The following is a 21954-nucleotide window of genomic DNA, read 5'->3' on the forward strand; positions in this document are numbered from 1 at the left end:
TTTTCCTACTTGTGTTTGCCATCATTAAAAAGGGGGAGATTGTTACAAATCTATTTTCATGACTCATGTTTTGATGATTGACAAACACTGTTGATTCTCTTGGACTGCTTGTTGCTTCTAACTTTTTAGGAATCGAAGATGGGACGAAGAAACGAAGCCAGTTCAAGATTGCGTACGTCTAGGGTTGAGTCAGTCTGTACTCTATTTTTTCTCTTCTTGAGTCTATTTGTAATTGTCAAAGAGACTGATGCTAAGTAACCCTACACACACACACTTGAGATACTTAGAATTTCTTTTTTTACTCATATCGGCCAGGACGATATTTACATCGTCCTGGACAATCAGGCTTAAAATAGAAAGTCTAAATATGGATTCTTAATTAAGGCATCCAACATTAACATATCAGCTTGGACGATACGTGTATCGGCCAGTACGATAAGCTCAAAATAGAAAGAAGTTGCCACCATAGACAATTAAGGTATAGTGTATTTTTTAATTATCGGCAAGGATGATCATTGATCGACCTGAACGATATTCTCAAATTATGCCTTAATTGATCAGGAAATCAAGGGAGCAATTAAGGATGATTCATATGATCACATAGTCCTGGACGATCGCAGGATCGACCAGGATGATATATTCAAAATCCTTAGTTACTCCTGGACGATCAGGATCGGCCAGCTTATAAACAGGGCGATGCTCAGGACGATTTTCCTCTAATTTGAACTTATCGGCCAGGATGATCGTGAGATTGGCCTGGACGATCAAGCCAATTTTTAATCATCCAGTTTTTATTCAGGGCTATGCTCTGGCCTATCTTCTGAGATTTGTACTGATCGGCCAGGCCGATGTCCATATCGGCCTGGACGATATTGTCGGCAACTTGCAATTAATAAGCTCCTTTGAAGCTCTTCTATTTAAGAGTTCTTATTCAACCTTTTAAAAAACCTTTTGCTGCTGCCTTGACCTGAGAAGGCCTTGAGGAGAGAAAGAGAGAGAGGGAGAGAGAGAGGATCTTGTGAGGGGGAGCTTGTGAGGGGATTCAAAAAGGTTGCTTCAAGGATCACTCTGCTTCTTTTTCTTCTAGAAGTTCTCATCCGTGGAAGGGTCGGTATAGGTAAGGAGTTAGCTTTTGGTTGTAGTTCTCTGCCAGCTTCAGGAGGAAGCAAAAGGAGATAGGTTCTCTGCCATGCCGGGGTTGCAAAAAAGAGGTTTTTGTAAAGGCTTCTCCGCTTAGCTGTGGGGGCTAAAGGAGAGTCACGTTTGTGGTGCAATACTCGGAGGGCACCTTTGGGGAGTGGACGTAGGTCGAGTTGACCGAACCACTATAAATTTCTGTGTTCTTATTTTCTTGCTTCAGCATTTTAATTTTCGCATTTATTTTTCTCATGGTGTGATTTTGGTTTATGTGTTTTTACTCTTTGTGAAAAGAAATTTTTTAAAATATCAATTCCCCCCCCCCCCCCTCTTGGTTAGCTTGGGACTAAGTTCATAGGGCTTAACATCCCTAACAAACTTTCAATAACAACAAAAAGAAAATACAACATCACATCATAAAAAAAGACTGGTAGAAGTAACATCAGAGAAGTACAACTAAAACTCAAAGGGACCCTGGACTGAAGGAGGTGGTTGGTTGAAGACTGAAAAATAGTTATTCACCATAGCTATATTTATATTCACCGAGTCAAGCTGACCTCGGATCCATCCCATTAAAAGTTCGTTAGGGATGTTAAGCCCTTATGAACTAGCCCAAGGATAACTAAGAGGGGGGTGAATTGGTATTTAAAAAAAAAATCAATCAAAACACAAACTCAAACCAAACCAATAATCACCACAAGAGAAACTAAGTGCGGAAATTAAATGTAGAAGTAACAATAAGAAAGAATATAAAGATTTATAGTTGTTCGGTTAACTTGACCAACATCCACTCCCCAGATGCGCCCTTCGAGTATTGGACTAAACTCAGTGACTCTACTTTTACTTCCACAGCAAGGCGGAGAAGCCTGTACAAATCTCCTTTTCACCAACCTCGGTGAGGCAGAAAACCTAACTCCTTTTGCTTCATCCTGAAGCAGGCAGAGAACCTCAACTCATTTTGCTTCCTCCTAAAGAAGGTAGAGAATCTCAACTCCTTCTGCTTCCTCCAGAAGCAGGCCAAGAACCTTGATCAGTTACTAAAGTCAACCTCTCTCGAACATCCAAGGACCAAGGGACGACGATCGGAGAAGATGACTCAAATCCTTGTTTGGAGCAACCTTTATGAAATCCCTAATAAACTAACCCTCACAAGATCTTCTCCCTCTCTCCCTCTCTCTCCCTCTTCTTTAGGCTCTCTCAGGTTAAGACAGTAGCAAAAGATACTCTCTTTGAGTAAATAAGAGGTCTAAAGTAGAAGAGCTTTGGATTAGCTCTTAATTACAATATCTGAATTTATCATCCAGGATGATCGGCTGATTGTCGTGTAAGAACAGCAAAAAATCAGCCCAATCAATCAGGATGATTTGGGAAAGTCTAGATGATTATAAGGTTATTTGTTCATATCATACAGGACAATAATATATCATCCTGTATGATTAGTTCAAGTCAACAAATATCATCCAATATATTTCCCTGGATGGATGTCTAGATGATGAAAAAATAGCTTGATCATCAAGGATAATCTCATGATCGTCATGGCCGATCAGCACAAAATATCGCATATCATCTTAAACATCGCCCTGGATAGAGGTATGGATGATGCAAAAGTAACATTATCATTCAGGCCAATCTTTTGATCATCATGTATGATTAGTTCAATTCAGTACATATCAACTAGAGCATCACACTAGTAGTCCAGGATGAATCTAAGGTTTGATTATATGATCGTCTAGGATGATATGATTGAGCAATCAAACCTTAATTTCTTTTCTTAATTACCAGATTAATTTAGACATAAGTGTGCTCCATCATCCAGGATGATATCCAAAATTAATAGATGCCTAAATAGATATAGCGGGTGATTCTTTCTGATTTGAGTCTATCATCCCAGACGATGTCAATATCATCCAGGATGATTTGCTTAATAACGGTTGCCTTAACCATGATGCACTAATTAGGATTTCTATTTTTAATTGATAATCCAAAATGATTTTGGGATCATCCCCGATGATGTGATCAAAAATAGAGAACTCTAAAACAGTCAAAATTTTCCAAGTGTGTGTGTGCAAGGTTACTTAGCATCAAGATCCACATCATTTATAATTGACTCAAGAAAGGGTAAAAGACATCGAAGTATATTACAAGCTGACTCATTCCTTAATCTACCTAATCTTGAGCTGGCTCGATTTACATTTAATCTTGTAGATCTAAAATGTTAGTAGGTAATACAATCGTAGGAAAATAGAAATATTTGCTATCATCAAAATTATATTACCTGAAATCAGATTTGCAACACCCATATCTTCTGGGTATCTCGCATATTGCTAATTTAAATGAGTCTCAATTTGATCAAAACATTGATCAAAGTGAGTCTCCAACCGATTAAAGCACTAGACCATCTCCTGAATGTAACTTTGGTCATGTCCTTATGCAGGTACAAGAGCTCCCCCTTCTCCCTTAGTGTCATCACCCAAACTCTAATCTCTCCCAAACATTGATTGAAAAAAAGCATCGGTAAAATAGATTTGGAGTTCAGTGGGAGGATCAGTATGAATCAGGTTATACTTCTTTTCAAGGATATAGGCAACAAGATGTCCTAAGGCCACATTCTTTTTCCTCTTTTGATGAGGATGACTAATCTCAAAAAGGTTTTATAGATAATCCATAATGAGTTAGGCTTCATCAATGGGTTTTTTAGTCATGATAAGATATGTGACAGTAGATAGGAGTATAGTCAAATTTACTCGATCACCAGTTTTAGGAATAACATAAGTTCTTAAAATGTGATGGATGATCTTAGCATATTGATTCAAGGTATAAACTCAAGCTAAATTGTTGATTTAAGAAACACCTCTAAAACTTTGTTAATTTTGGTCCAGTTATAGTGAGATCTAGAGGTCATAGTGTGTACTCTAATCCCTTGGTTTCTTAAATGAAGATAGCTTCCTAAATTTTTTTTGGAAATTTTGGCGTTACATTTTTGGATGAAAGAACTTATCCTAGAATTATCTTTGTTGGCTCTCATGTTGGCAAAGAAGTAATAAAAGGTATCTTTATGATATGCATAGATAAGAGTTAGAATAAAGGATAGTTGAGTGGAGCCAAATAAGGGCATTACAGAAAAATGAAGATCTTTTTGGATTAAAAGTCAAGATGGAGTGATCTTCACAGCAGTGAACCTAAAGAATGCATCTTCAAACTTCTTAGATACGAAGTTAGAATTAGTATCACTAGATGAGGAAGAACCTTTGGAACCTCGAGGATGCTTGCTAGAACTAGCCATTTCTTAGACCCGGGCTCTAAAGAGTTTTGAAGTGAAGATGAAAGTGAATGAAAATGATTTTTAAAACCCTTCTATATATAGAAAAACTAAACATCGTATTGTACAACATTTTATTTGTACATACAATTTGTGAAATTATGCGGGATGAAATTATTTTCATAAATGAAACCACTTTTTGTAAAATGTTATTTATAAGGCATCATTTCGTACATGTTTTTTGACCATACGATTGTATAGATGAATAGTTATTCATTCGAGAAAATTAGAAAATTTAAGATTGTTTTAAAGACGGTTAAGTTTGTCCAATATAGAAACTGACACCTGGATCGTACAGATGAAGATGTTTTCATATGTACGATCAAGAATAAATAAATAAACCTAACTAGTAAAATTGTTCCCATTCGTATAGATAAACCCATACTAATCATACTGTATATGATGACATCATGCAGTATGAAATATTTTTAAAAATTGAGGTTTCACATTAATTCCCATAACAATCATGTAAACACTATAGAATTCATACATGATGAATATATATTCTTTCAGTATGAATAGAACATAAAAAAATACATGAAAAATAAATAAACTTCTCATAATAAAGTGACATATATTCATTTTTAGCACACATAACAAATAAAAATAAATAAAAAACTAACATAAACATTAAAATAAATAACCAAAAAATAAACAAAAATAGACATAAATATAAATCATATCAAGTTTGTAGAACATTTTAATTTAAGTATTAAAATCAATCACACCTAGCCTTGTCCTTAAGGTGCTAAATGTGTAAAATGCTAGAGGTTTTGTAAAAATATACACAAGTTGATTTTCAGTAGAAATATGATTCAAATCAATTTCTCCTTTGGCTACATGATCCCTAATGAAATGATGCCTTATGTCTATATGTTAGGCTCTAGAATGTTGGATATGATTATTTGAAAAGCAAATGGCACTAATTTTATCACAATAAATTAGAATTGTGCCTATTGTAAATCATAAATCAATCAACTGTTGTTTCAATCAAAGTACTTGATCAACACAACTTCCTAAGATAATATATTTAACTTCAGCAGTAGATAGGGCTACAGAATTCTTTTTTCTACTCGATCAAGAAAATAAGGAATTTATTATGAATTGGTAAGTTCCATATGTACTCATTCAATCAATCCTATAACCTACAAAGTCTGAATTAAAATATCCAATAATTTCAAATAAAATGTTATACTTATGATACCAAATTCTAAAGTTTTATGTTCTCAAAAGATATCTTAAAATTTTTTTCACTATTATTAAATATGATTCTTTTGGATTAGATTGAAATCTAGCACACAAATAAATACTAAACATTATATCTGGCATGTTAGTACTCAAATAAAGAAATTATATAATTATACCTTTAATTTTTTTTATCAACAGATTTTTCCTTTGAGTCCTTATCCAACTTAACTAAGGAACCCATTGGTGTAATTATTAGTTTAGCATTATCCATTTCATACTTCTTGAGGATGTCCTTAACATACTTTGACTAACTAAGAATTATTCCCTCCTCATTTTTTTTAACATTAAAACCAAGAAAATAACTTATATCTCCCATTAAACTCATCTCAAATTCACTATTTATTATTTTAGAAAAATTATCACAAAAATTTTTCTTTGTAGATCCAAAAATAATATCATCAATATATATTTGAACAATGAGTATATCATCTCCTAATTTCTTCAAAAAGAAAGTCATGTCCACGCTTCCTTTTTTAAAAGATCTCTCTAATAGAAAAGTGTTTAACCTCTCATACAAAATCCTAGGTGCATGTTTCAATTCATATAATGCATTTTTCAATTTATATATATGATTAGGAAATTTAGAATTTTCAAAACTTGGAGGTTGCTCAGTATAAGCATTATCTTGTATCACCCCATTCAAAAAAGCACTCTTAACATCCATTTGAAATAATTTAAATCCTCTAAAAGAGGCAAAGGCTAATAAAACCCTAATTGCATCAAGTCTTATAACAGGGGAAAAAGTCTCTTCAAAATCAAAACCTTCAATTTAATTATACCTCTTAGCCACCAATCAAATCTTATTTTTAATTATAACTCCCGAATCATTCACTTTTTTTGAATACCCAATTAGTTCCAATTACACTTTGATCTTTGGTCTCTCAATTAATTCCTAAATATCATTCCTTACAAATTAATTCAACTCCTTTTGTATGGCCAAAATCCAAAATTCATCTGAAAGTTCTTAATTAATATTTGTGGGTTCAATTATTAAAATAAAGGTAGAATGATTAACCTCTTTGCTAAGTTCACGCCTAGTCCTAACACCCTTACTAGGTTCACCTAAAATCAATTCCTTAGGGTATTTTTAAAAAAACTTCAATTTCTAGGCAAAGGATTTTTTTTTTATAATTTTCTTCTAAATTTATCTTTTCAATCTCTTAAGAGTTATTTTCTATATGATCCTCTTCCAAATTTGGCTCTTCCAAAATCCTAGATTCATCAAATATAATATGTGTGGTCTCCTCAACTACTAAAGTTCTTTTGCTAAATACTCTATATGATTTTCCAATACTAGAGTATCCAAGAAAAATTCCTTAATCTAATATTGAATCAAATTTTCTTAAAGAAGATTTTTCATTATTATGTATGAACACCTTACATCCAAAAATATACAAATATGACAAATTAGGTGTTCTCCTCTTAAGAAACTCATAAGGTATTTTATTCAATTTTGATATATTCTTCTTCCTATTCAGAACATAATAAGCCGTACTAATCGCTCCAGTCCAAAAATATTTTTAAAGTTAATATTTTGTCAATATGGCTCTAGTGACTTAAATTAATATTTTATTCTTTCTTTTGACTACCCCATTCTACTGAGGGGTCCTAAGTGCAAAAAAATTATGATCAAATCCATTTTTTACATTATTCTTCAAAATTTTATTTTGAAATTCACCTCCATGATCACTTTAAATTATTAAAATTTCACATCCAAGTTTTTTCTAAATTCAAGTCAAAAAGTTTCTAAATTTCTTAAATAATTTACTATTATGAAATTAAAATTTAACCCATGCAAATCTTGAAAAAGCATCAATAATCATAAATCTATAAACCTTTCCACCTAGACTTATAGTGTTAACTGGTCCAAAAAGATTTGTATGAATAATCTCTAATAATTTATTAGTTCTATGATCCTTAGTATAATGAAATGAGGACTTCACCTATTTTCCTAGTGGCATGCATCACAAAGGTGATCCTTAATAAAGTCAAGTTTTTGTATACCTCTAATAAGTTCTTTTTTGATAATTTTTCTAAAATTTTTTATTCTAGCATGATAAAGCCTCCTATGTCATAACCAAGATTCATCCAAAATTATTTTTAAATATAATTTAAATCTAGCATATACACGTTATTTATCCTATTTCCATGCATTATATCAATTTCATTTTGGCTTAATATGCAACTAGTGGGAAAAATTTTAACATTATATCCTTTATCACATAACTGACTAATACTCAAGAGAATATGCTTTAAGCCTTCTACAAGTAACATATTTTTAATGAAAAAATTATTAATGTTACCGATCATACTTATGCTTATCATCACTTTTCTAGTAGTATTATCTCCATTATTTATCCTATTTCCATGTAGTACATCAATTCCATTTTGGCTTAATATGCAACTAGTGGGAAAAATTTTAACATTATATCCTTTATCACATAACTGACTAATACTCAAGAGAATATGCTTTAAGCCTTCTACAAGTAACATATTTTCAATGAAAAAATTATTAATGTTGCTGATCATACTTTTGCCTATCACTTTTCTAGTAGTATTATCTCCCAGTGTAACCTTACCTCCATTCTTAGATTCCAACCATATGAATTGTGTAGTATCTCCAGTCATATGCTTCGAGTAACCACTGTCCAAATACCAAGTGCTCTCACGAGGTATTATATGAGAGCATTTTTATAAAATGATCAAATGTTAATCTTGGAAACCCAAATAAGTTTAGGTTCCTCTTGGCAAAACTAAACTAGATGCATGTATAATATGACTTGTTTTATATATATTTAGTCTACACACTAAATGAGTTTTGATATATATAGTATAAGTGTGTGAAATATGCTCAATCATTCCATAAGAAAAACACTTAACTCCAAAAAAAAAGATTTTTTAATCTCCGATAATAAAACTCTATTCTTAGGTTTTAAGATTTTTATTTTAAAATAAAATTATTAAAATCTTCAATTTTAAGGGGGGCCCTATTCTCTTCAATAGCTTTTATTTTCACTCTAAGAAATGAGCTTGCATTTTCTAGCACAATATTATCAAATTTTAAATAATTATCTCTATTTTTAAATTCATTCTTAAAGTTTTAATTTTTTTTTCTAATTCATGTAAGATGTTTTCAATAATTCATTTTGTTTATTCAAATCGTCAAATTCATCCAATAAACTCATGTGGTTGTTATCAATCTGCGCGTGATCTTTCCTAAGGGTTTAATTATCTTTTTGTAATTCAATAAAGTCCAAATTCAATTTAGCATACATCTTTTTTAGTTTTCTATATGCAGTATGAATTCTTTCAGAAACTTCAAGTAATTCATCATAACTTAAGTCACATACCTCCTTTTGATCTGACAGATTAAACATATCTTCCATTCAGCACAGATTGATGACTTCTTTTTCCTTTTCTATTTCTGATTAAGCCGAAGTTGAGTCCGCCTAAAATGCTCATTGAAATTTCTTCTTGCTCTTCTTCACATTTGTTTTCTTTTCCACCTTCTCATTGCTAGGAGTAGATTTAAGACTAGGGCAGTCCGATTTGATATATCCAAATTTTCTGAATTCATAACAAATAATATTATTAGAAACCTTAACATTTTTGTGGAACTTATCATTATTTTATTGTTGGCGTCTCCTTCACTTCCTCTTTAGAAAACTCCTAAATTGTCTAGTCATCAACACAATATCATCCTTATCCTCAGTTTGTGACTGATCACTCTCTGAGTCATCTATTTTTAAATTTATGTTTTTTTTCCTTTCACTTTTCTCCTACATGAATCTATCTTTGAGTCACTCATTGCTAGTAAGCAATTAGTGATCCAAAAATATTATCAATAGAATATATATTTAAATCCTTAGACTCTATAATAACAGTTATTTTAACATCATAAGTCGTAGGTAAATAATGAAGTATTTTATTAACATTTCTAGTATTTGTTAATTCCCTACCTAAAGCATACAAAGAAATGACTATCTGAGTGAAACGTGTGTACATGTCAGATATAAATTCATTTAGTTTCATGCAAAATAATTCATAATCATGTAATAAGATATTTAATCTAAATTGTTTCACTTCGTTAGTTCCTTCATATGTGATACAGAATCTATCTCATATTTTTTCCACTTTTGTAAGTAGAAACATAAATATCTTTTTTTGATTTAAGTGCACAAAAAAAACTATTCAAATTATTATTTTACCCTTAATTATGATAAGTCTCTTTTTTTACAGTCCAGTCAGCAAAGGGTGTTTCAACTCTAATGTCATCTACATGTCTAGTAGGCCTAGTATACCCATCCTAAATTAAAATCCAAATGCGATATTCAAGTGATTGAAGAAAAGTAGATATATGTGTTTTCTAAAAATCAAAAGGGATATTATCAAATAACGGAGGTCTAGTGATCGAATATCCTTCAGATGTGTTATGATTTCAAACAGTAGCCATTATCATTTTGAAAAAGTAGTCTAAACTTAATATTTTGAAACAAGGCTCTGATACCACTTATAAAGTTCATATAAATTGTTAAACCAATGTAAATGTCCCAAGGCTAATCAAGAGGGGGCGAATTGGTATTTTAAAAATTTATTCTCTTGGAAATTAATGAAAATAGTTTTTCTTATATTTTTTATGGAAATAATTTTTCAACCGCAAAACATAAAATGATGAAAAATAAAAGTGTGGAAATAAAAATAAATACAAAGATTTATAGTAGTTCGGTCCAATAAGACTTATGTCCACTCTTTGAAGACCCCCCCTTCATGTATTTCACTATTACTAATGTGACTCTCCTTTTGCCCCACAGCAAGGCGGAGAAACCTTTACAATTTTTCAATCTTCCACCAATCCCCGGTGTGGCAGATTACCATCATCTTTTCACACTCTCCAAGTGTTGGCAGAGTACCAGCACCTTTTTACACCCTATAAGTATCGATAGAGTACCGTTGTCCTTCTTCAAGAATCTTCTCTCTAGCAACTAGAAATAAGAAAGGAAGAGAAATAAAAAAATATATATATAAAAGATTCTTACCTTTGAGTAACCTTGTGAATCATTTACACTCCACTTGTAAGAACTCTCTCTAAACACTCTCCCAAAATACTATATATTTTACTCACTCTCAAAGAAATCATGAAGAACAATACTTCTCAAGTAAGTTTTAAGGACTATTTATATAAAAGAAATGAAAATCATATATAAAACTGAACATTTCTATTTTGAGAACGCACGATCGTTCAGTACGTTCGATATTCATCTTGAACAAACAAGCCAAAATTGACTAGTATGACCGTGTACAAAATATTTTTGAATAAGATTATCGTACAATACAATATATATATCATCCTGTACATACAGTTATATAAAAAAATTCATATTCATCTGGATGAAAAATTTCCTAACAATTTGGTACTCTAGACGTCGTCTATACAAAATCCAGATCGTCCCGGATGAACATTTCAAAAAAATTATATGTTCGTCTTGACAAAAAATAATCTCCACATTTTCATACTCTAAACATCATCTGTACGAAGTCCAGATCATCCTGGACGAACAGTTCAAACAAAATTAACATGTTCATCTAAAAAAAAAATGTTCCTTACATTTTTATACTCTAGATGTCATTTGTACGAAGCCAACTTTGTACAGTACAAATAATACTTAGAAAAAAATTTTCCGCCCAAGTTTTGATAATTGCTCGTTGGAGAAAATAACTGAACAAATCGTCCCGTATGAACAAAAACTATACATTATGATTAGTTTTTTTAAAAAAAATTAATGCTCCCCCAGTGTGTGTGTGCACGGTAACTCAATTATAAACACACTCTCTCTTTTTTTTTTTTTTTGAAGAAATACAATTGTTGCATTAAAAGGAAAGAAATAACAACTTAATACAAACTAGAATGAAAAAACTAATGGTTCATTGATCAAAAAGAAAAAGGAACCTTATTGAAAGTATATTTGTTAAAATAAACTTATTATTATTGAAATGAGACCCACTTTTTCCCATTTTAAAACTCTTGAGATGTAGGGGATACCAAAGTATTAAACAACTCGAAGGTTGGTTAGTATCCCAGAGTTTCCAACCGGTTAAAAAATAGGACCTAGTAACGATCCCATAAGCAATTAGAATAAGTTTAAAAAACAAATAAAAACCTAAAAGAAAAAAGAAGCTACAAAGCTAACAAGAAGGAAAATACAATTTATCACTGATATCCACGAAGGAATTTCAGATGCCTTTTCCAACTTCAAAGCTAGCATTCTGACGAATTCTTTGATCAATAGCTCCATCTTCGAGTATCTTTCTACTTTGTTAATTGCAAAGAGAAAACCATCAAGCATGTTTAACGAGTTAAGAGAGAAGAACCTCTTATACAGTTCTTCATTCTGAGATCAGCCTTCCTTATAGGAAGAACTTTTACCAATCCTAAGTCTTGTAATTATTTGAACAATTTGTGCTTAGAACCAAAAGAATGCTTAGAACCTGAAGAATGATCCAAATTAATAGATTCAAATTTCCCTTTCACTAATACCAGCTTTTTAAAATTCAGGTTAACTTCCGAAGAGGAAGTAACAACTTCTAGTAATTCCAAAATAGTAGATCCATTTGAAATTTCCATAACATTAGGAGCTTCCAAGGAAACAGCTGAAGGAAGAGCTCCTAAAGGTTCAGCCACCATTTCTATTTCAGAATAAACGGCTTCCTCAACTCCTTCGTGTAATTGTGAAATTTTGAATTCAATTTTTGAAGCTTCCACCGATTCAGCAACCAACTCTGACTTAGCACTAACAGCAACCTCACCTTCTCCCATACTATTAGCATTATTGAATTCAAATTTTGAATTATGAACGAACTCCATAGGAAGAAAAGTTTGTTCCAAAATTAAGTCATTTAAGATAATTCGGTAATGGATTAATGAAGATCCATTAAACTGATTTACATCCATATTTTGATCCATAAAATAATCAGCAACCTTGTTAAAACTCTTATCAAAATCTTCTTTGTTAATAGCTTCAACTAAATCACCCTCCAAATTAATATTGTTACCAAGAGATAACTCATTATTTTTATTGGAATTTAGAAAATTGGGAGGTGAATCTTCATCATGACTTTTAACCAAATTACTCTTAACAGGATTGAAGAGATAATTAGGTTTCTTTTTCTCAAATTTTTTCCTTTTTATGGTATTGAATTTCACATGCATCCATGGCCCATAGGAATTATCTTCAAGTAGATGTGATTTTTTTGGAACTTCTTTATCAAGCAAATCCAGATTTTGAAAACCATTAATACATGCATACATAATCTTTGTGTCCAATTCTTCATCATTTGAAATAAATAGATGATAAATTTTCAAATTCAAATTTTTAAAAAATCTACCATGAAAACCTTCAACCCAGGTTCCACAAGGTAGCTTAGAATTCAATTTAACCCGAATGCAAGCTCTAGCAAATTCTCTTCTCCCCCATCTAAACATGTTGCCATCTAGTAATAAAGGAGTCCTAATTATAGAAATAATTCTAGTAATATTGGTTTCGTCCTAGCAATGTAAAGGCAAATGAGTAAGATGAACACAAATAGGAGAAGAAATTCCATTCATGGAATTAGGAGAGAAATTGGGAGACCATCTATCTAACCCAATGACGAAGCCCCCCACATACCAAGGAACTCCATTAAGAACTTCCTCCATTGCTTCATGTGACTGAAAAGAGCACAAAAACTAATCTAATCCAAGTGAGATTATATCAAACCCTCCAAATTTAACCCACTGCCTCCTTAATTCAATAGCACAATTTAAAAAGGGCAAGTTTTTACAAAGAATCTTCACAACCAATGAATTTCTCAACACTTGAACATTGGCTTTTTCATTTTCCAAATCAAGTTTGACCACATGTGCTTCTTCATTTTCATAATGAACTTCTTTTAAATTTATTTTAATATGTGGTTTTTTAGTCCACATATTAGAATCATCCAATCCAGATGAAGATACAAGATTTTTGATATTAACATCAACGAGATTGGTATTATCAATACCCTTATCATTCTTGAACAAATTATTATCTTTGCAACCTAATGAAGAAGCTTCCATATCATTTTCTTTAAGGATAAAAACCGACCTGGGTGGGAATGACTTACTGTTCAAAACTTCAATGACTTCTTTTCCTTTACTTGTCTCCGGTAAAGACTTTTGCATAGAGACCAAACCTCCCTCTCTAATAACCAAAGGAGAGTTCAAAAAACAAGAATTCTGAGGGAAGCTGTAATTGAATGAAAATCTACCTTTTGAATCCAACAAAGTTGGATGCACAGTAAATCTAAAGGAGTTGGTGTTCCGGTCATCCAAGGATGACCGGCCACCTTCTTCCATCTCCAATGCTTGCAGCCGAAATCTTCTTCAAAATTCTTTCTCTTTTTGTGGAGCTTCTCTCTCCTAAACCGTCCCCAACCTATATAATCACACTCTCTCAGACTCAATAAAAAATGTAAAAATACAGAATCTAATTATAATGAAACCTATGCAAACCTAGCTTGAAGTCTTCAACAATCTGGAGTACGATTTCTCTGAAATGTTAGTACACACAAACAACAAAAATAATATATATCTAATATATATGTTAGGAGAAACAGTAATAAAAATGCACATGTTGCAATCTCAACAATCGAAGAACTAAGTTACAACAATCTCAACACTATAATCATCATTTATCCCTCTCGATGCAGCACATATCACATCATTTCCAATGGAACTTCTATAATTTTCATTAAAATCATAAATTTTCATTAAAATCATAAATTTTAAGCTTTTAATGGATGAAGTTCATATTCCATCTATATATTTAGTGCAGATTTATGTTTATAAAAATCTTAAATTTTAACCAGTGTATATATAAAGTGTCTATATATTTACTTTCCAAATGTTAGGAGCTAGATTCACATGGATGAATGTCATATTCCATCTATCTATATGCTTCTTGATTCATGCTAGCTTCTTTTTCTTTAGAAGAGAAATTAATTAGCCTGCCATATGAACCTTTTGCTGCTTATTTATGATCTAAATACACCCATTATATATAATTATACAACTTGCAAAGATACATATTAATTTCCAAAAGCTACATATGTAATCCATCGGCATATTGAGAAGAGACAAATCTTTCTTCGGCACTCCAACAGATTTTTTGAACGAAAACTTCTTCGAAATTACAAAATCATACTAATCAAAATGACGAAAATAGAAATAATATTGTAATGAGATCTAAATCAGGTGCTTGATCATCTTGATTTATTCCTCACTATCTGCATCACTTTCTGTGCAGTTCTTGATTGCACGATGCACTGCTTGTTTCACCACTTCAGCGTCCAGAGTTTCCATCACTTCCTGCAAATGATTAGACTGTAAGTAACATTGATTTAATTACTATTTTTTCATATTAGTGATATAGCGAAGAGAAGATTTTAAAGGAGGATATTTAATTAAATCAAATAATTAATGAAAGTATATGATAATATTAGAGATCTCTCTCAATCAAAGATGGTTCATTCGTCACTCACATTTTGAAAATCAAGACATTTAAAGAAAAGAAAATAGTCAGAGAATTTATGGAGGTGGAAATTAATTAATAGCCAACAGCCCTCTATCAAATAGGTAGGTAGTAAATCTATGATTAATTTTATTAATTATTAAGATTATGCTTTTTAAAAATTATCAGAGATATGTGCTTTTTTAAAAATAGTCATAGTTAGAGAGAGATATTTAATTTCTCCTCTATAAAGAGAATGATTATTCTTCCTTTAATTTTAATTTTACATATAATTTTATAAAACCTTCAAATTCAAAATTATAGTAAATGTGTAATTATATCTAATAAAGTGATATTAATTTTTTTGATGATTTAAATATTCATCAAATATCTTGAAAAATCAAATATCATAAAAATATATATTGATACAAGATCAAATGATAAATTATTAAAATCATTCATGCCATAATTTTAAATGAAGCTCAAGTAAATGGGATGTTTTGATCTAATTTTTGAATGTCATAATATTAAAATTTAATTGGGAGGATATTAATAGCTCTATATATTATTATTCTCCTTCTAATTGTATTTTTGAAATATGTTATTTTATATAATCTTTAAATCTAATATCACATTATTGATTGACTTACAAATTATGTTTCATTAAATTCAATGATGATTCTGTTTATTCATCAATCATTCAATAAAGATGATTAGGTTTACACATGTATTTAATATATTAGTCAAATCTAATACATACAATAAATAATAAATAATAAGTGTATTTTTATGGTATTGCACATCATAATTTTTTTGTTAAACTAACAGAATGAAAATAGACACATCACAATTATTTTTTATTTCTAATCCCATTCCATGAACTGGAAAAAAAAAAAAAAGTCAAGAAAGAAATTAAATCAATTCCTCTTAATTATTTTCATTTTGTTGACTTCTCACTAAATTAAATAAATAATTTAAATAGATAATTGAATTCATTCATATTTTCAACATTTAATAAAGTTAATATAGTTCCTATGTAAAGAAATTAATATATATTTCACATTAATTATTTCAATTCTTTTTATCTGACTTTTACAAGTATCTAATCTTAAGATCTCGAAATATAAGATATTAATGTATTTTAAGATTTATTATTTAAATCTGATCTCTTTTACTTCCATTCGTTGGTTGATTAGTTTTGTGAATGGCATGGCTTATGATGAATAATCTTCACTTTCCTGGCTCGGAAAACGACTTCCTGGATCAATTTGGAAGTGGGTTCACCACTTCACCTCCAAGCATGTGGAACTGTTTCTAATAAAATGGGCAATATTTCTGAACAAATTAGCAATGAATATAATATTCTTTAAAATATATGACGAAATCAAAGTCTACCAGACAAGATAGGAAATTTACTTGGTCCCTACAGTTATGTCATTCAATAGATTAAAAAAATGCTTTGGAAACATGACAGAATTAAAAAAAAAAATACTTTTATAAAATAATTTTTCATTCTTTCACATAAATAAAAGTATATCATAATTACTATGATAATTATTATTAATAATTTAATTTACTAATTTTATTATTAAAATCTCCTATATTTTATTAAACTTATTCTCTTATATATATATATATATATATAAACTTTTTAAGTTCCTTTCCCCCTATTTCTTTCTCTCTTAGTGGCTCATCATTGTATTCCTCTCTCTCTCTCTCTCTCTCTCTCTCTCTCTCTCTCTCTCTCTCTCAGGCTTGCTTAAACTCGCTAACTCTACCACTTGCGTGCTCAAGGCTTCACATTGGCCTTAACTCTTCTCACTGTTTTAAAAGCGACGAAGTCCTTCATCTCCTCAACACCAAGTGGAGGAACAAACTTCTTTGTCTCCTCAACACAAGCGGCAATCGAACTCTTTCATTTCTTCGACACTAAATGACATCAGACACCCCTTTATCTTTCCACACGAGAATGAACCGACAATCACCAGTTAATGATTGCAAGTTTAGGATAATACAATCTTCTCCACATATAAAAATGTCATCCTCAAATTTTACATTCTAATTATAGTATGTTACTATGAGACAAACAAAAGTTGTGAATTAAAAAAAAAAAAAAAAAAAAAAAAAACAAAAGTTGTGAATCAAATTCTTAGCATTGGCCTTATTGACAATATTCAAATATTACCTTTGTTTCAGAAATCAGAAGATTGCATAAGATTATATCTGGAAAATATGTTGATCTTTGCTTTGCAACATATACAAAACTATAGAAAAAACACTTGGCTTAATAAAGCTTTTTTTAAAATTTATTTTATTGATGACAACAAATATGTTTAGTATATAAATTAGTCTAATGATTATATAATATTTGTTCAGAAAATGGGAAAAGCAACCAAGACTAACATTCATTCATGTGAAGATTAATAGGAATATTTGTTTTTCTTCTTATATAAAAGAAATATGGAAATATATTGAAGCAAGTTAGCAAGCAAGGAAAATGAACCAACATAGAATTAATTACTCAACTACTTGATAATTGCTTACCCTAATAATTAAATATTTAATTATATACTTAAAAAATAAATTGTATATTTTTAAATAGTCCCAAAACCTATTTTGAAATATTTTAAGAACTTTGATTTCAAAATTTCCTTTAAAGGAAAATCTTTAGAAAATCAAATATATAATTGTTCATAGTTTATATGCCTCCATTAAAGTTTAATGTTTTATTTGGGACAATTTTCTTTTTACTTTATAAAACAGCTTTCTAGTATAAAAATTGTTTAAACTAAAACTTTTTATACTAAAATATAGCTTTAAAAAACAGTAAGAAATCTGACCCAAACGAAGCCTAAAGTTCTCCCCAAATAAAAAAATTATCTAACAAACGCCACAATGTTTAATGCGTCTGGACTTTTTCGTGGGCCTCCATTAATTTTGTAAGCTAGCTTTTGTAACAACTGCATATTTTAAACCTATTTATCTATAGTTTAAATTTTTGTCTTAATTGCTTAAACATCACATTATAAACTATTTCAAAGGATCTTTTTTAAGAACAAGAATGCTTAGAGTAGTCCTAATATGCTGAGAGAGAGCTTTTTAGAAACTGAAAACCTATGATGCATAGATACAAACACGGCGACACGGATACGACACGACACGGGACACATCAAATATTAAAATTTAGGACACGGACACAGGTTGGACACAGTATTATAATTTTTATATTTTAGAAAAAGTGTATAAAAATTGACTAAGTATAATTTAAAAAATAATTAGACATTTAATTAGAATTTGTGCTTAAAATGATTAATACTAAGATGTCGAGAGTTGGGTGTTGGTGCCATTTATCAGTCATCGAGAGAGTAGATGACAATACTATCGAGAGTAGGGCATTGATGTTATGCAGTAAATATTGGGCATCAATGTTAAGAGAATGTTCATGATTGATGTTGAGAGAGTGTTGGTCGTCTATGTTGAAATGATATTGGATAAATATGAGATGTCAAGTTTGATATGGATATCATTTTAAAATGTTGATGTTGAGACGGCGTCAAACTTTGATATGAAAATCATTTTAAAATGTTGATGTTGTAACGACGTCAGTCGTCGATGTTAAGATGACATCGAATATTATTATGAAATCAAAGTTGTAACCCACCAAAGAGAAATGAAAATGAGAATACTTGATGAATGGGCATTTAGTGTTGGCGATTGATTTGATGTTGTAGATAGGAAATAAGAAATTTAATTTTTATATTGTAAATAAGTAAAAATTTTAAATATAATAAATTATATTTAAAAAAAATCATAAAATATTTAAGATATGCGTGTCGGACACGCGTGTCCAATTTGTATTTAATATTTTTTTTAAATGGACATGTTTTTAGCGTGTCCGACACGTGTCGGATGAGTGACGGATGCATGTCGTGTCGGATATATGTCGGACACTGCACGCCTCTTTGAGTGGAAGTGTCGGTGCATCATAGCTGAAAACTATGAATAAAATTAGTTTACGAGATTCAAATTTATAGTACACGAGCATACAATTATAATGATTCCTAATGGTCATTCCATCAAAATATCACTCTTTTTTTATTATGTGCCATTTGATTTCCTTTAAAAAAAATCATTAGATGATGCATTTACAATCGTGTGGCATGCTTTATGTGAAAATTAATACTTAAATGATATAATTATTTGCCTATTTCTATTGTTGATAGAGTAGACACCCATAAGCTTATGGAAAATTGGGCATCTGCTGAGTTGGACTCGATCGACTCCATGGAAAAAATGTTATAGTTGATATTATGCTTTGAAGTATGATGATTATATGAAAGTTTACAACATGAAGGTAGTTAAGATTGTATAAAACAAACTTATTGTAGCATAAGAAGGCACGAACGAGGATGAAAGAGCTCAAATTGATATTCTTATGTTGTAATATGAGTTCCTTAGAATGAAGATCGGAGAAACAATCACTGAAATATTTGAGCATATCAACAAGATCACAAATGGACTGCATTTGGTCTGTAAGAAGCGTTGGGATAAGAAAATATTAAGCAAGCTCTTTCATTTTTTGGCTATATCTGAAGCGAGAAATTTAATTACTTATTTTAATGACTAATAAGATGAATAGGCCTGAGGCATCATATATATATACTATATATATAGAATATAAAAAAGTTTACTCGTTTTAATTACCTCTGCTCCAAATGCTTCCAAACGAAAAGTCTCAGTGCAGGAAGCATTGGCTTCAAGAACATTGAGGCCTAAATCTTCAAAGACTTCAAGAATAGAGACAAGCAAACCTGGACAGCTCTTCTGAGAGTATACATTAATTAGAAATCCCTTCTCTAAAGGTTCAACAGTGACCTGGTAATACATATATAAACTGGTAAGCATAATTAATTAATCATAGCTAGCTTACATATAATTAAATGTATAAAAACATACCATTGGAGTATATTTATTGTTTTCTCCAGAAATTATATTTCGTGCATATGAAATTTCTCTGTTCAATCTTTCAACCTTCTGCTTCAAACCTTCAATGTACTCTGAAGCATCTACTATAATGGATTTCTTGTTTAGCTGCAGCATAAAAATGGTTCATCAAACAATGTATCAGATATTTGTTCTTTAATTATGAAATGAGCATTTCTGCAACATAAATTGGACAAAAATGTTGGGGCACCAAAACCATTAAGAGTAGATTAAGCATGTTTTAGAAAAATTAAAAAATGATTAGTTTATCGATTAAATTGAGGCCAGACAGAGTTAATTTTTATTGTTTTGTAACTAAAAAAAAAACGAAGAAAGGTTTAACTTTGTACGAGGATAAAAATTGATTACTTACAGCAGCACAGGATTAAGCATCGCGACAGCATGTTTTACAAATTCAAATACTTTTTTTTCACAGCACTTTATTTTAATAAAAAAAATCACAATAGCATTCGGAATGAACAGGCTATGTGATTAGAATCAGGCGATGATAACGAAGAAGAAGAAGTAGAAGAAGAATATATTGATGATCAGTAATATAGTTCTGACGATTATACAGACAAATCGAAGCTTTTACACAGCAAATAAATGATCGTTATGAGAATTAGCTGGTATTTACTGCATGAGAATTAGTGACCGAACGAAGAAGCTGAAGCTTCTCATGCAGGGCTGCTCTCTTGTGCTGCTCTCTTGAGACCATCTCTCTCTCTCTCTCTCTCTCTCTCTCTCTCTCTCTCTCTCTGCGCCTCGGTCGCTCGCTCTGCTTGATCCCTCTCAAGCTTGGTATGGGGTTGCTGATGCTTTAAGAGCTCGAAGAGAGGCTCTCAAATTTGCAAGTAAAGATTCTTTTGTCTCAAACCATAGAAGACCTTTTTTATTTAATTTTATCAAATAATTAAACATATCAGACCATAATTATAATTATTAGCCGAAAAATGATCTCAGTTACCTGCATCAACCTCTTTATAGAAATCAGATAAAATGCTGCCTATTATTCTTTACTATTAATTCACCGTCAAGTTTTAAATTAATATTACAAGATTGCAAAAATATTCTTTTTTTTTTTGGAAAATGATTAAAAAAATATTCTAAACATAGTTTCTTCATGCAAAAGCCGTACAACACAACGATAGTACTAACACCTCCACACAAGCAATAATTGGAACTTATTCTTAAGAATAATATTAGATTATAAACTAAATTTTCTTTAAAAAAAACTTAAATCTCTTATCAATAATCAATACAATTTAGGGTCGTGATGTAAGTGAGTTAAATAGGCTCGTGAGCATGTTTGAATTAGGCTCGATAAATTGCTCATGAACCAAGCTCAATAAGCTCAATGTCAAATTTGAGGTAAGTCAGGTTGGCTCGACTCAATTGGTTAAGTAAATAATTTTTTGATTTATTTTTCTTATTTATTTATTTTAATTTTTTTTTCCTCCAAAGCCTCACGGAGAGAGAGTGAGAGAGAGGAATCTGCTCGTGATCGGGGATGCCATTGAAAGCAGCGAAGACGTCAAATTACAGAGGGTTGCATGTATGGGCGTGAAGAGCTCTCCAATGGGAGGGATCAGAATATTAAAAAAAATTAGTTTAATTTTAATAGATAAATTATATATATGTATAAGAAATTATTTTTTTTTAAGAAAAAAATTATTAATTCAGCAAATCTATACATATTTATGTGATTTGAATTTTTATAAAATTTTAATGAGAGCAAATTTT

The 21954-nt window shown here is 30.8% G+C and overlaps 1 protein-coding gene across 1 annotated transcript; it reads right to left on the bottom strand.

Annotated features, from left to right (window-relative positions):
• Positions 1-14782: 14782 nt before the first annotated feature.
• Positions 14783-20959, bottom strand: LOC110110896. Its single transcript, XM_020842550.2, has 4 exons — positions 20849-20959; positions 20185-20319; positions 19933-20103; positions 14783-15086 (listed from the first exon to the last, which is right to left on the bottom strand). Exons 1-4 carry the CDS (start codon positions 20927-20929, stop codon positions 14991-14993), a joined length of 483 nt encoding a protein of 160 aa, XP_020698209.1. The 5' UTR covers positions 20930-20959; the 3' UTR covers positions 14783-14990.
• Between the last annotated feature and the right edge of the window lie 995 nt (positions 20960-21954).

Source organism: Dendrobium catenatum, unplaced genomic scaffold, assembly GCF_001605985.2.
Source record: "Dendrobium catenatum unplaced genomic scaffold, ASM160598v2 fragScaff_scaffold_743, whole genome shotgun sequence".
Classification (NCBI taxonomy): Eukaryota; Viridiplantae; Streptophyta; class Magnoliopsida; order Asparagales; family Orchidaceae; genus Dendrobium; species Dendrobium catenatum.

Bases quoted from the DNA above. Each gene is read 5' to 3' on its own strand.
- LOC110110896 (XM_020842550.2), bottom strand. From the start codon at position 20,929: ATGGTCTCAAGAGAGCAGCACAAGAGAGCAGCCCTGCATGAGAAGCTT. The intron at 20,104-20,184 runs GTATGTTTTTAT...ATGTATTACCAG, and splicing joins ACAATAAATATACTCCAATG to GTCACTGTTGAACCTTTAGA. The intron at 15,087-19,932 runs GTAATTAAAACG...AATCATTTGCAG, and splicing joins TGGAAGCATTTGGAGCAGAG to GAAGTGATGGAAACTCTGGA.